We start from the raw sequence: 14,762 nt of genomic DNA on the forward strand, positions 1-14,762 counted from the left end.
TCTGTTTTGAGATGGGGCCTGGCTCTGTCTCCCAGGCTGGGGTGCTGGGGTGCAGTGGTGCGATCACAGCTCACTAAAGCCTTGACCTGGGCTCGAGCAATCCTCCAGCCTCAGCTTCCTGAGTAGCTGGGACCACAGGGGTGCGCCACCAAGCTGGATTTTTGCCTGTAACACACAGTGACGATATGGGAATGACGGCACATCTGTGTCCGGGTCAGAGCGGTGGGGCCTGCTCCCGTCCCGGCTTCAGTTCTGTTTTTAAAAGGCTTTGGTCCTCCTGTCTGATCTCAGACTATGTTCTCTGGCCCTCTAGGCCACAGGCTGCTATCCCAGGAAGGGCCCAGGTCCTCCTCCTCCTCCTCCTCCTCTCCCTGGTGTCCTTAGGGCAGGTGGGACAGACGTGGCTTCCCTTTATCCTGGCATCACATCTGCCTCTGTCTCCTGCCCTTGACCTACTTCCACATTTCCCAGGATGCAGCAGCCCTTTCTGGCTTGGGATCCAGGGCGTCTGATGTCAGGAAGTTGTGGGGAATCAGCATCTCAGACCGCCCTGCGCTCTTTTCCGAGGCACCTTTAAATGCCCACCTGTCACTTCTTTCTCGTCCCTTACCTCCCACCGAGCTCCGTGGCCGCAGCGTTTCCGGCTCTCTCTGTCTTCCACGTGGTGGCCTTGGGTGCAGCCTGGGTTCCCGGGTGGCCTGTCCTCTCCTGCGCCTGCACCCTTGCTTCGTCCCTTCCTCTCTGCCTCCTTGGCTGCTGCCTCTTTGAGCCCTGATGTCACTGCTTCAGGCTTCTGCACCCCACCAGGCCAGTTCCCCCAGAGACTCTCGGCTCCAGTGTCTTAGGCCAATGTGGGGAGTGTGGTTTCCCTGCCTTGTGTTCTGCATGTTCCTTCCCATGCCTCTCGTGTGCTGCTTTCCTTGCACCGATGCGGAGAATCCTTTCTCAAACCTGTGGAGGGGGCTGGGTGGTAAGGGGCCGTCCGGGTCCCATGCTGTGGAGGGGACGTGTGTGCACGTGTCGGTGTGACTGTGTGAGTGTGTGCACAGGAGACTGAGGGGGGAGGTGGCTCTCACACAGAGAGCCAGAGAGCTTGGCAGCTGCAGAGTCACGTTGGCACCCGCATGTGGCACACGCACACCCCCTTCTGCAGCTCCGTGGGGACAGATGGGCTCAGGGAAGCATCTGCTCTGGCCCTGGGCAGCCCTGCATCTTCCAAATGGGGGGCCCTTGGCTCGGGGCTGCCAGCCTGTTTGGAGAAGGAGCACAGTGCCCTGCTGGTTCTGAGCAAGCTGTGGGGGTGTCAGGGTCCCCCTCTCACCCTGATCTCCCTGCCTTGGCCACTGTGTGTGTGTGTGTGTGTGTGTGCATGTATGTGTGTGTAGGGGGGCCTGGGAGTTTCCTGGTTCCATCAGAATTGTGTTTGGTTATACATCCCCCTGCCCCCAGCAGAGATCCCCAGGCCCGATGGAGCTGGGTGGGGGTAGGAGCTGCGGGCTCAGCCCTGAGAGGGCCCTGGTGCTGTCAGTGCCCTGGGTGCGGGGAGCCCCTCACTGGGGTTGCTAGGGCTTCCACATGGGGTGTCCCCGGCCACTTGGGAAGCACTGAGGTGAGAGGAGCCCTGGGAGGCCCTGTCAGGGGTCCTGTTGGGAGGGGTGGGAGCTTCCGGTGCCCTACCACCCCACCAGCTGCCTCCCAGGCGGGTGCCAGCAGGGGAGGCCCTGGCCGCCCTCAGCTCTACCGCCTGCCAGCATCTGCCTCTCTCGCTGTTGGCATGTGGCCGGTCGCCTTCCTGGCCTCAGCTGAATCTGGACCCCCAGGAGCCCGTGTGAGGCACTTCCCGGGGCCGCCTGCAGCCTGGGAGGTCTGAGTGTGGCAGTGGAAATGTCCCCAGTGGCTTTCAGTGCCTTCTTTTCAGCCTTCCCTTCCTGGAGCCCTCCTTCTGGATTTGCGTCTCGGCAGAATGTGGGATATCACTTCTGTCCTCTTCCGCCCCGTGGGATTTTCCCAGAGCCTTCGGGTTTGAGCCCAGCTGGAAGTGGCCCTCGTTCACGCCGCCTGTCAGCACCTGCCTGGGCTGTGTCACCTAGCGTGTGGCTCCGTGTGTGCGGCGCAGACGCCGTGGGGGCGTTTGGAGCCTCCTGCGTGGCTCCCAGATGTCTTTACTACACAGTGCCCGCTGTGGAGGGGACAGATGAGCAAAGTAGCCCGAGGTTCTTTCCAGAGCAGAGGAATCGGGAGCAGTGTTTTGGTCATTTAGCAGACTGGGATCACGGGCGCGCTTCTTCTAATAGCACTGAAGAGGCCGGATCATGGCTTCCCCTCGGCCAGCAGCTTTGGCGTGGATTTGGAGCCGAGCCGGGTTCGTGGAACCCTCCTGCAGAAGCTGACTGGGGCTTCCTGGAGAGGGGGAGCAGCACCTGTGTGAATCAGAGCAGCGCCGGCCCGTGGAGTCTCTGATCATACCACTCGGTTCTCTGCAGGAACATCTCGCGTCTGGGACACAGGCCCTTTTGTTTCTGTTTCTCGCCTTTCCACTCCTGAATGTCTTAGTGTCTCACTGACTCTTCAGCTGCTCCCGTGAAATCTAAGAGAATGGCAGCCCTGCAGCTGCCCCAGCACCCTGCCATCCCACAGCCTGTGCCAGGGACAGGTGCCCCAGCACCCTGCCATCCCACAGCCTGTGCCAGGGACAGGTGCCCCAGCCGCCTATTGCACTGTGGCCACAGTGGACATGGAAGGGGTGGAGAGTCTCCAGAGAGAGCCGGTGCTAACCTGGACCATCCTTTCCTTGGGACCGGCCTTGTCTCGGTTTAACTCTAAATTAGCGCTTCTCTTCGCTCGGCACTGTGGACTTGGGGCTGCATTGTTCTCCGGGGTGGGGCCATCCTGGGCACTGGCAGGGTGCTGAGCAGCTTCTCTGGCCTCCACCTACCTCATGCCAGGAGCACCCCCAGTCGTGACAGCCACAGATGTCCCCAGACATGGCCAGGTGTCCCCCGGGGGATAAGATCCCCCCTCAGTTGAGAGCCACCTGCTCGCTGCGGCTGCTGCTGCTTTTACTGCTTTTGCTAAAGAAACCTGCGCATGCCGGCCACGGAGGCAGCACCTTCCTGTCGTTAACAGGCACCTGGAGGATAAGTGTTTTCATTGCCAAGCAAAACAGTTTCTTCACTGATGTGATCGCTGGGTCCTTGGGGACAGTAAATGGATTTCAGCCGTTCTGGAAGCTGCCAGCAACGTGGGCCTCAGCACACAGCTCTTCCCTCGGTGGCCCTGAGCGTGGAGGGCGGCTTCCCAGATTCCTGGCAGAGGGGCTGAGGCGGGTGGGTTCGTTCCTTTTCCCTGTGCAGTGAGTGGCCTGGTCCTTTTCCGTGTGCAGTGAGTGGCCTGGTCCTTTTCCCTGTGCAGTGAGTGGTCTGGTCAACCCCTGGAAGGAGGCACGGGGCCTACAGTGCCCACCCCAGGACTGGGTGTGGCAGCCCCGGAGTGCCTGTGGGGCCTGCACAGAAGGTGCCTGGTGCCCACAAGGCACGTGTTGCCCACCAGCAGTCTGGAATCTGGTCTTGTCAGCCTATGGGCTTACCCCCCACCAGAGGAGGGAACGTGAGGCTGGGGACAAGGCCAGGAGCCCAGGGTGAGGCATGTACCCCGGGATAGCCCTGGTCCCTCAGCTCCTGAATGGGGTGAAGCCACTGGGTTCTGGCTGCCGTGCCGCCTCTGACGGGTGCTGGTCCTTGTCCTCCTCTGCTGTCCTCTCTGCAAGCTCCAGTGTCTGAGGTGGCCTGGGGCTTCTCTGGGGCGGTGGAAGTTCACACAGCCTCCAGGCTAGGGGCTTGGGCCATAGTCTGCCCTCCCACCGCAGGGTGCCCTGGGCTGTGTTGTGGATTGCTGTGTGCCTCAGTTTCCTCAGCGGTCAGATGGGAGCTCTGCCATTCCTCCCACCCAGGGGACGGGTGTGCTGGGCCCCAGCACACTCTGCACAGTGCCCAGCTCTGCACAGCTCCTGTCCTGCCCCACGGCCCCTGCCCCCGTCCCATGTGGTGCTGTCACCCTCCCTGCGCCTGTGCTTCCTGTTGGCCCACTCCAGGCGGGGCGGAGGCCCATGGGGGCCAGATCTGTTTCCCAGTGATTCCTAATTCCTAGAACTTGGGTTGCCCCATAGTGGGTCTCAACCAAGGGGAGCCACTGGAGCGACTGTCTGGGCTCCAACCCCTGGTCTCCAGCTGCATGTGGCCCCGGTGGCCTCTTGGTGGACAGTGGGTGCCGTTCTCATTTCCTGCTGCCAGAGGGCGTGATGAGCTGCAGTGCTTATAACCAAGCATGAAGATTCCCGTTTTCAAAAATGCCTTGCCAGGACGCAGCGGCTCACACCTGTAACCCCAGCACTTAGGGAGGCTGAGATGGGAGGATCAGTTGAGGCCAGGAGTTCGAGACCAGCCTGTGCAACAAAATGAGACTCCATCTCTAGAGAAAATTAAAGCATTTTTTTTCTTTTCTTTTTTTTTTTTTGAGGCGGAGTCTCGCTCTGTCGCCCAGACTGGAGTGCAGTGGCGCAATCTCGGCTCACTGCAAGCTCCGCCTCCCGGGTTCACGCCATTCTCCTGCCTCAGCCTCCCGAGTAGCTGGGACTACAGGCGCCCGCCACCTTGCCCAGCTAGTTTTTTTTTTGTATTTTTAGTAGAGACGGGGTTTCACCATGTTAGCCAGGATGGTCTCGATCTCCTGACCTCGTGATCCGCCCATCTCGCCCTCCCAAAGTGCTGGGATTACAGGCTTGAGCCACCGCGCCCGGCCTAGCATTTTTTAAAAATTAGCTGAGTGTGATGGTGCAAGTCTGTGGTCCCAGGTACTCGGGAGACTGAGGTGGGAGGATCACTTGAGTCCAGGAGTTGGAGGCTGCAGTGAGCTATAGTTGTGCTACTGCCCTCCAGCCTGAGTGACAGAGCAAGAACTTGTCTCAGAAACAACAACACTAAATGCCTCCAAATACGAGTCTCTGAGCCTTGAGATGTCGGAACACACGCACCCAGTCCTAGCCATGTTTGCTGAGTCTGTAATCCTGCATACACGTGTCAGGGTCGGCCCTGGTGCTGGGGGGGTGCTATACCCAGCTTCCCAGGCCTGGGGGATGGCTCTGCCCTAGCAGGTGAAGCCCTTGTTGGCTGCAGAGTCTCCTGGGGAGTTTGATAAGGCAACAGGGGGGTTCTTGGTGCCCCAGGGGGTGTCCCGAGGTGCAGATCTGGGGGTGCCGGTCTCTGGGGAGCCGGCGGCACAGTCTGCTCTCTGACCCTGCCCTGAGGCTCTGAGGGAGCCGCTGACTCCCGTCTTGGTCTTGCAGATCATCCCCCCAAAGGAGTGGAAGCCGCGGCAGACGTACGACGACATAGACGACGTGGTGATCCCGGCGCCCATCCAGCAGGTGGTGACGGGCCAGTCAGGCCTCTTCACGCAGTACAACATCCAGAAGAAAGCCATGACAGTGGGCGAGTACCGCCGCCTGGCCAACAGCGAGAAGTACGCGGGGCAGGTGGGGCGGACCTGACCCCCGTCCCCAGGGCCACACCTGCTCATGGGGGCCCTGGGGGCAGAGAAGGTGCAGCACATGCAGCGCCAACAGCATGGCCGGCCTGCTCTGTGTGCCCTGTGTGGGCTGTGGCAACCCCTGCTCCCAGGGTGGATCAGGACCCTCTCCTGGCCTGGGCTGACCCATGCTGCCCTCGCCTCAGCTTCCTAGGGCTCACCAGTGCATGTCGGGCGGTGCGCTGGTCCCAGCCTGGGACCGCGTCCTCCACACCCTCCTGTGACACCTGGGCTGGGGGCCCCTCCTCAGAGAGGGCTCCCTGGCTCCATGTGGGTACATGCACAGGTACACACGAGGGCACCTGTAGACACGCGTAGGTACACAGAGCACATGCATGTCCATGCGCAGACACACACGGGTACACATGGCACACACACGTTTCTACAAAGGCACACATGGGTACACGTGGGCACGTGCACTGGACACAGGCATACACAGGCTCATACACAGGTACACAGGCACATCCATGTGGGCACACCTATGGGCATGTACCCAGGTACACATGGCACCTGTGTGTACTGGCAGCGTTCCGAGTATGGCTTCCCGATTCAGCAGGCACAGCCATGCAGCCTCCGTGCTGTGCAGGCCCATCCTGTTGCCATTCCCTCCTCCCTGTCTGTGGCCTCCACCCCGTGGCTCTCTGAGGTTCGCGTGCCTTGTGGCTCTGGCACCAGAGCGGAGCCTGGTCTGTCCTCACCCGGCCTTCCCAGCCCCCTAGTCTGTCGTCTGAGCTTGGTCTTTGCCACACAGGGATGAGAAGAGCCACCCAGGGCGTCTTTCCCCTGCCCACTCCCCCTGGTGTGTGTTCTGATGTGGGTGCCCCGGGCCAGGATAACTGAGGAGGGGTACGTGGGTTTGGGCCACTTGCTCGCCCGTGGAAATGCTGTCTCCTGCTCTTTCCCACCCGTAAGCAGGTTACGTGGCATCCTAGGTGGGGGCAGGTTACGTGGTACCCTAGGCGGGGGCAGCAGGCAGTCTGAGCCGAGCCCCTCCTACCTCTTTCATGGGTGTCCCGGGTTCCTGGTGGCTGAGGGTGGGCTGTGTGGCACCCAGGCCCCAACCTGAGTTGGTTTTGGGGTGTTTGTTCACCAGGTACTGTACCCCACGGCACCAGGACTTTGACGACCTTGAACGCAAATACTGGAAGAATCTCACCTTTGTCTCCCCGATCTACGGGGCTGATATCAGCGGCTCTTTGTACGATGACGTAAGTACAAGTTCCTGGGGAAGAACAGGGACCAGCTTCCTAGTGGGTGGTGGTGGGAGGGCCCTGAACAGGACTCTGTCTTGGCAGATGAAGCTTCTAGGCGGGCAAGGTTAACTCCCTCACCCAGGCTCTGGCCGCGGGCCTCGTCCTTCAGGGAAGAAAGAGGAATCCAGGTTTTCTCTGATTTTTGCAGGGCCCCTGCTGCCACACTCCGCAGTCCCCACCCTGAGCTCACCCTGGCCCTGCCTCTGGCCTCAGCAACTGGCCCATAGCGTGTTACAAACACGTGTACTTTTCCAGTCCCTGCCGCTCGTCTTCCTGGTACTGTGGAGCCTCGAGTTCTCAGCCCCGCCAGGCCACCTGCTGGATTCAGCTCCAGCCTGGTCCCTGCCTTGGGCTCAGGGCCCGGAGACACTGGGGTGAGGAGATCCTGTCTCCCATCCGGAGCCTGGCCTGCCGGAGCGTCCCCTTGTCCACAGAGGCTGGACTCTCCATGAGAGCAGCTGGCGGGCATCCCCAGAGTCCCAGCCTCAGCCGTAAAGGCCCCCCAGGCCCTGCTGGACGCCGGATGTGGGCCTGCACGTGGGCCTGCATGGCGGGTGTATGTGGAACAGGATCAGGAAGCTGTGACTGCCCTGAGGCCACGGCCAGCCTTGGTCCTGCCCTGCTTAGTGGACCCTGTCTGCTCTGTGGCCTGCAGGGGACTGGCTTTGCTCTCTGAGCTGAGGGTGCTGGTTTGTCGCCCAGAGGAGTCTGTTCAGGCTGGAAGTGAGCCCACTGTAGAGAGCCTGAGGGAGACGCCCTGACACGGAGCCAGCCACAGGCCAGCTTTGCTTCCCACTCCGCCAGAAGCAAGCATGAGACCAGAGTATTTCGAATTTGGGACTTTTTTTTTTAAATATTTGCCTATGCATACTGAGGTATCTTGGAGATGGGCCCCAAGTCTGGATTAGTCTGTTCTTGCACTGCTGTAAAGAAATACCAGAGGCCGAGTGTGGTGGCTCACGCCTGCAATCCCAGCACTTTGGGAGGCTGAGGTGGGCGGATCACTTGACGTCAGGAGTTCAAGACCAGCCTGGCCAATATGGCAAAACCCTGTCTCTACTAAAAATACAAAGCTTAGCCAGCCATGGTGGCAGGTGCCTGTAGTCCCAGCTATTTGGGAGGCTGAGGAAGGAGAGTCGCTTGAACCCGGGAGGTGGAGGTTGCAGTGAGCCGAGATCACACCACTGCACTCCAGCCTGGGCAAGAGTGAGACTCCATCGCAAGAAAAAAAGAAAAAGAAACACCTGAGACTGGGTAGTGACTAAAGAAAAGGTTTAATTGGTTCACGTTTCTACAGGCCCTACAAGAAACATGGTTGGGGAGGCCTCAGGAAACTTAGAGTCATGGCAAAGGTGAAGGAGAAGCTGATCCATCTTACATGGCAGGAGCAGGAGCAGGAGAGAGTAAGGGGAGGTGCCATACGCTTTTCAACAGCCAGGTTTCGCGAGAACTCACTACCATGAGAACAGCACCACGGGGATGGTGCTAAACCATTCATGAGGCAGAGCAATCCACCCCCGCAATGCAGCCACCTCCTACCCGGCCCCACCGCCAACACCGGGACCTGCAGTTCCGCAGATTAAAGTCTAAACAGAAAATTCCTCTGTGTTTCATGTATACTTTACACACATAGCTTGAAAATAACTTAGCCGGGCGCGGTGGCTCAAGCCTGTAATCCCAGCACTTTGGGAGGCTGAGACGGGCGGATCACGAGGTCAGGAGATCGAGACCATCCTGGCTAACACGGTGAAACCCCGTCTCTACTAAAAATACAAAAAAACTAGCTGGGCGAGGTGGCGGGCGCCTGTAGTCCCAGCTACTCAGGAGGCTGAGGCAGGAGAATGGCGTGAACCCGGGAGGCGGAGCTTGCAGTGAGCTGAGATCCGGCCACTGCACTCCAGTCCGGGCGACAGAGCGAGACTCCGCCTCAAAAAAAAAAAAAAAAAAAAAAGAAAATAACTTAATACAAAGTTTTTAATAATTTTGTGTGTGAAATGAAGTTTTGATTGTGTCTTAACTGACTGGTCACATGAGGTCAGCTGTGAAAGTTTTCACTTGTGGCATCGTATCCGTACTCAGAACATTTTGGACCTTGGAGCTTTTTGGGTTTTGCATTTTTGGAGTGGGAGTGTCCGCCTTATCCCACGCTGTGTTTATCAGAGTGGGGTGTCTGCCTTATCCCGTGTGGTGTTTCGTGGGATGTCCGCCTTATCCCACGCTGTGTTTATCGGAGTGGGGTGTCCGCCTTATCCTACGCTGTGTTTATCGGAGTGGGGTGTCCGCCTTATCCTACGCTGTGTTTATCGGAGTGGGGTGTCCGCCTTATCCCGCGTGGTGGTGATCGGAAGGGGGTGTCTGCCTTATCCCGCGCAGTGTTGATCGGAGTGGGGTGTCCGCCTTATCCCACGTGGTGTTGATCGGAGTGGGGTGTCCACCTTATGCTGTACGGTGTTGATCGGAGTGGGGTGTCCAGCTTATCCCACGCTGTGTTTATCGGAGTAGGGTGTCCACATTATCCCATACTGTGTTTATTGGAGTGGGGTGTCCGCCTTATCCCGCGCGGTGTTGATCGGCGTGGGGCGTCCGCCTTATCCCGCGCGGTGTTGATCGGCGTGGGGCGTCCGCCTTATCCCGCGCGGTGTTGATCGGCGTGGGGCGTCCGCCTTATCCCGCGCGGTGTTGATCGGCGTGGGGCGTCCGCCTTATCCCGCGCGGTGTTGATCGGCGTGGGGTGTCCGCCTTATCCCGCGCGGTGTTGATCGGCGTGGGGTGTCCGCCTTATCCCGCGCGGTGTTGATCGGCGTGGGGTGTCCGCCTTATCCCGCGCGGTGTTGATCGGCGTGGGGTGTCCGCCTTATCCCGCGCGGTGTTGATCGGCGTGGGGTGTCCGCCTTATCCCGCGCGGTGTTGATCGGCGTGGGGTGTCCGCCTTATCCCGCGCGGTGTTGATCGGCGTGGGGTGTCCGCCTTATCCCGCGCGGTGTTGATTGGAGTGGGGTATCTGCCTTATCCTGCGTGGTTGTGATTGGTTCATTTGCTGACGGACGTTCAGGCTGTGTTCTCTTTTTGGCTATTATGAATAATGCTGCTGTGAACGTTTCTTGTGTGTTTGTTTCTTTGTTTTTGAGACAGTCTTGCTCTGTTGTCCAAGCTGCAGTGCAATGGCGCAATCTCAGCTCACTACAATCTCCGCCTCCTGGGTTCAAGCGATTCTTCTGCCTCAGCCTCCTGAGTGGCTGGGATTACAGTGTCACACGGAGTCATCTCACCACTCTAATGATCACCTGCGCTCCACCTCGTCATCCCTCCCTCTCCCCGCTCCCTTTCCCCTGCCCCAGGCAACCACTGATGTCTCACTATCTCCATAACTCAGCCTTTTCCAGAATGCCATGAGCTGGAATCCTACAGTCGGTAGCCTTTTCCCATTGGCCTCTTTGGGTTTTGTTTGTTTGTTTGTTTTGAGATGGAGTCTTGCTCTGTCACCCAGGCTAGAGTGCAGTAGCATGATCTCCACTCACTGCAAGCTCCGCCTCCCGGGTTCACACCATTCTCCTGCCTCAGCCTCCCGAGTAGCTAGGACTACAGGTGCCCGCCACCACGCCTGGCTAATTTTTTGTATTTTTAGTAGAGACAGGGTTTCACCATGCTAGCCAGGATGATCTCGATCTCCTGACCTCGTGATCCACCTGCCTCGGCCTCCCAAAGTGCTGGGATTACAGGCGTGAGCCACCGCGTCCAGCCCCCATTGGCCTGTTTGACCAAGCAATAGGCGTTCAAGGTTGCTCTGTTTTTCATGGCTTGGGAATTCGTTTCTTTTCAGCGCTGAGTAGTACTCTGTTGTCTGAGTGCACTGCAGTGTGCCTGCTCCTTCACCTATTGAAGGACCCTTCCAAGTCTGGGCAATGTGGGCAGAAGTTTTCATTTCCTTTGGGTAAATACCAGGGAGTCCAGTTGCTGGACCGCATGGTGAGAGGACGTTTAGTTTTGTAAGATGCCACCACACTGTCCTCCCGCCTGCCTGTCCCATTGTGTGCTCCCAGCAGCAGCGAATAAACGTTCCCCGGGCCCCACTTCCCCGCCCCCATCTGGAGTTGTCGGCGTTGTGTGTCCTGGCCACTCTGGGAGGTGCGTTGCGCTGTCTCATTGCCATTTCAATCTGCATTCCCCCGATGGCAGCCTTCGCGGTGGTGCCCCTTTGCGTGCCTGTTTGCCATCTGTGTTTCCTTGGTGAGCTGTCTTCACATCTTTTGCCCAGTGTTGTGTGTTTTTTTTTTTTTTTTTTTGATGGAGTCTTGCTCTTGTCACCCAGGCTGGAGTGCAGTGGCATGATCTCAGCTCACTGCAACCTCTACCTCCTGCGTTCAAGCAGTTCTCTGCCTCAGCCTCCCAAGTAGCTGGGATTACATTACAGGCGCCCGCCACCACGCCCAGCTGATTTTCTTTTTTTTGAGATGGAATCTCACTCTGTCACCAGGCTGGGACTACAGGTGCCCACCACTATACCCAGCTAATTTTTAAATTTTTGGTAGAGATGGGGTTTCACCATGTTGGCCAGGATAGTCTCAATCTCTTGACCTCGTGATCCGCCCACCTTGGCCTCCCAAAGTGCTGGGATTTACAGGCATGAGCCACCGTTCTCGCCCTAATTTTTATATTTTTAGTAGAGACAGAGTTTTGCTATGTTGGCCAGGCTGGTCTCGAACTCCTGACCTCAGGTGATCCGCCTGCTTTGGCCTCCCAAAGTGCTGGGATTACAGGCATGAGCTACCGCGCCCAGCTATTTTTTTCAATTCTTTAACCGGGCTTTTGTTTTCTTCTGGTTGAGTTTTCAGAGTTTGCTGTGTATTTTGGTTATCATTTGTGACTTGCAAGTATTTTCTTTTGGTCTGGGGCTTGTCTTTCTCGTATGGACTGTGTCTGATTGTTTTTAAGTGCGAGCTCAGCCTCAGAGTCCAGTGCATGAGAGCCTCTGGGTTGGCTGGCCTGCACTGCCTGCACTTGGCCTCTAGTGATGACCCTGGAGGGACTCTGCAGCCGCATACAGGCTGTGCTGGCCCAGCCCAACCTGCTACAGTCTCCAGAGGAAGCTTCAGGGCTTCCTTGCCATGTATTTGCCACACCTATCCTATGCACCAGCCTACTTTTACAGCGGGGGAAACAGCCCAGAGCAGAGAAGCAACTTGCTCTGGTCCCAGGATGAATTTGTGCCCAGCTCAGCCTGTCCCCGGGGCCTCCCTCTTCCCCATCGGGGTCTCATCACTGCCTCCCTCCCTGCCTCTTCTGGGCTCCTGCCAGGGCTCACCTTGCATAGGAACCGCTGGTCTTGCCAAGTCTGAGGGCCGGTCATGCTGGTGCGGGAACAGCTGGTGTGGCGGATTCGGGCCCTGAGAGGAGCTCAAGTTCATGAGTGTGTCTGGGCTCCTCTTGGCCTCTCAGCAGGCCGTGGGCCCCTCTGGGGACTGCAGTGACTAATGTGTATTTTATGAGCTCTTGGGACAGGATGGGGTTTGTTTGCTTGTGGCATTAAGAATAGATGTGCCTGGCGGGTGGGGATTCCGTCCTTGTTTGCCTGGTTCTGAAAACTGTCTTCATCTCCTCGGTCGGAAGCTGTGGAAGGGCTGTCACTGGGCCTTGGCTCCAGTAGCATCTCTGGGTTAGCCTCACGTGGTGACTGTTTTTCTCTTTCCGTGTTATTGTCTTAGGGGAACGTTAATTATGCACTCCCAAACTGCAGACTTCGCAACAAGGCCTCCACCCAGCAGGAAGCACACAGCTTTGTGGAATCTGGCAGGCCCTGCCTGCCTGGTGCACACTGGCGTGTACGCTGGGGTCCTTCCTGGAAGGGCTAGGCTGGTGGTGAGCCCTTCAGAAAAGGTGTCTGGGCTGGGTGCGGTGGCTCATGCCTGCAACCCCAGCACTTAGAGGGGCCAAAGTGGGAGGGACACTTGAGCCCAGGAGTTTGAGACCAGCCTGGGCAACAGAGTGAGACTTCATCTCTACAAAAAAACATGTAAAAATTAGCCAGGTGTGGTGTCCCATGCCTATAGTCCCAGGTACTCAGGAGACTGAGGCTGGAGGATCACCTGAGCCTGGGAGGTTGAGGCTGCAGTGAGCTATGATCCTACCACTGCACTCCAGCCTGGGCAAGAATCTCACACAAAAAAGAAAGCATACAGAAGTCTGCAGGGTGTGACCAGCCCCTAGGGGGCCTCAGATACTGGGGTGGGAGAGGATGGGCAGCGACCCCCTGGACCTCTGGGGAGAATTAGCCTGCACCCTGGAGCTCGCAGGTTCTGGGGGTGGCCGGGCGGTTGCCGACGCTGCTCTGCCGCCCCACAGGACGTGGCCCAGTGGAACATTGGGAGCCTCCGGACCATCCTGGACATGGTGGAGCGTGAGTGTGGCACCATCATCGAGGGCGTGAACACGCCCTACCTGTACTTCGGCATGTGGAAGACCACCTTCGCTTGGCACACCGAGGACATGGACCTGTATAGCATCAACTACCTGCACTTCGGAGAGCCCAAGTCCTGGTGAGTGTCTGCATGGCCCTGGCTGCCTGCCAAACCGAGAGTCTCTCGGCGGGGGTAGATCACAAGTATGTGACTGGGCGCTGTGGCAGGGGCCCCAGCAGGTGAGGCCGGCAAAGGTCGGGCTGTGATGGCTGGAGATCTTCCGGACCACCTGGGGTCACCCACCAGCTTTGGGGAGGGGGATGTGCACCCCTAGAGCCGAAGCTCCCAGGCCCCTAGAGCTTGTGCTTTGCACCCCAGAGTGCCCCCGCCATTGAGCTGTGAGCAGCCCAGGTGTCCCCATGGCCGGGAGCGTGGTCTTGAGCCTCCCGAGCTGCCCAGGCTGTGCTGCCTCACAGCCAAGTGGAGACGATTCCTGGTGAAGGGACACTGTCCATGCTGCCAGAAGGGGCCTGGCCGGGATGACCCTGCAGCTGCTCCCTTGCAGTCTCCGCCCTGGCACGTCTGGACCAGACCCTGCAGTTAGGAGGGCAGGGCATGGTGCTGCAGTCACGTGTGGAGTGCAGTGGACCTGCCCCTTCCCAGGAGGTGCTGGGTGCAGCATGGGTATGCTGTAGTGGGCTGAGTTCCAGGACCTTCTCCTGGCTCCCTTTGCACGTCCGCAGCGAGGCCATGTGGGTTTGGGTGTGAATGCACGTGTGTGCGCGCGTGACTGTGCATGTGAGTGTGTGAGTATGCACGTGCGTGTGCATGTGTGTGTGCTGCCCTGTGTCACTGGGCTCTGCTTGTGACTGCAGATCCTCCTGGGTGCTCGGCGGGGGTGCCCTGCGCCATCCGCCGAGGGCCACTAGGTGGTGCTCCTGCTCTTCCCGGGGCCGCGCTCACTCATGCCTGGAATCTTCCCAGGCCGTCCTGGCACTGGATGAGGAAGGACGGAGCCTCTGCCTGGAGGGCGCAGGAGCTCCGCCCTGCCTGGCCCTTCGCTGGGTTGGGGTTGTAAGAGGGGGGAGAATGCTTTACCTCTTCCTTTAAAAAAGCACAATGAGCAGGAAGGGGTGAGCTGTGCGCACCCTCACCCGCATCCCGAGCACAGGTGGAGCCCTAGGGGAACGCCCTATAGAGGACCCCGTGTGACTTGGGGTGAAGTGTGTGGCCTCCCAGGGGTGCGTGGGTGGTGGGACGCCCACTGTGTGACCGGGTTTGTGCCTCCATAGGTACCGTCTGCCCTGCTCAGAGAGTCCTTGCTGGGCGGGAGGTGGCAAGCAGCCGGCGAGGGGACCCGGTCAGACAGAAGCAGGGGGTCAGGGACATGGGAGGTGGGGGACCAGCCAGTGAGTCAGACATGAGGATGTCAGTGCCAAGGACCGCAGCACCGGCAGCTCTGTCTCCTGTGAAGGGCCCCGAGAGTTGCTGGCTGTTGCGGGAGCCTGGGCTGGGGCTGCTGTGGGTCAGA

The 14,762-nt window shown here is 58.8% G+C and overlaps 1 protein-coding gene across 6 annotated transcripts in view; it reads left to right on the forward strand.

Moving 5' to 3' along the window:
- KDM4B (lysine demethylase 4B) overlaps positions 1–14,762 on the forward strand; it is a 189,060-nt gene that overhangs the window by 67,604 nt on the left and 106,694 nt on the right. For all 6 annotated transcript variants that reach the window (XM_030936513.1, XM_030936514.1, XM_030936515.1 and 3 more), the window contains exons 4-6: positions 5,342–5,517; positions 6,677–6,791; positions 13,176–13,369. In XM_030936513.1, coding sequence (XP_030792373.1) covers positions 5,342–5,517; positions 6,677–6,791; positions 13,176–13,369 — 485 coding nt within the window. The remainder of the gene's footprint in view (positions 1–5,341; positions 5,518–6,676; positions 6,792–13,175; positions 13,370–14,762) is intronic.

Source organism: Rhinopithecus roxellana, chromosome 8, assembly GCF_007565055.1.
Source record: "Rhinopithecus roxellana isolate Shanxi Qingling chromosome 8, ASM756505v1, whole genome shotgun sequence".
In the NCBI taxonomy this organism is placed as follows: Eukaryota; Metazoa; Chordata; class Mammalia; order Primates; family Cercopithecidae; genus Rhinopithecus; species Rhinopithecus roxellana.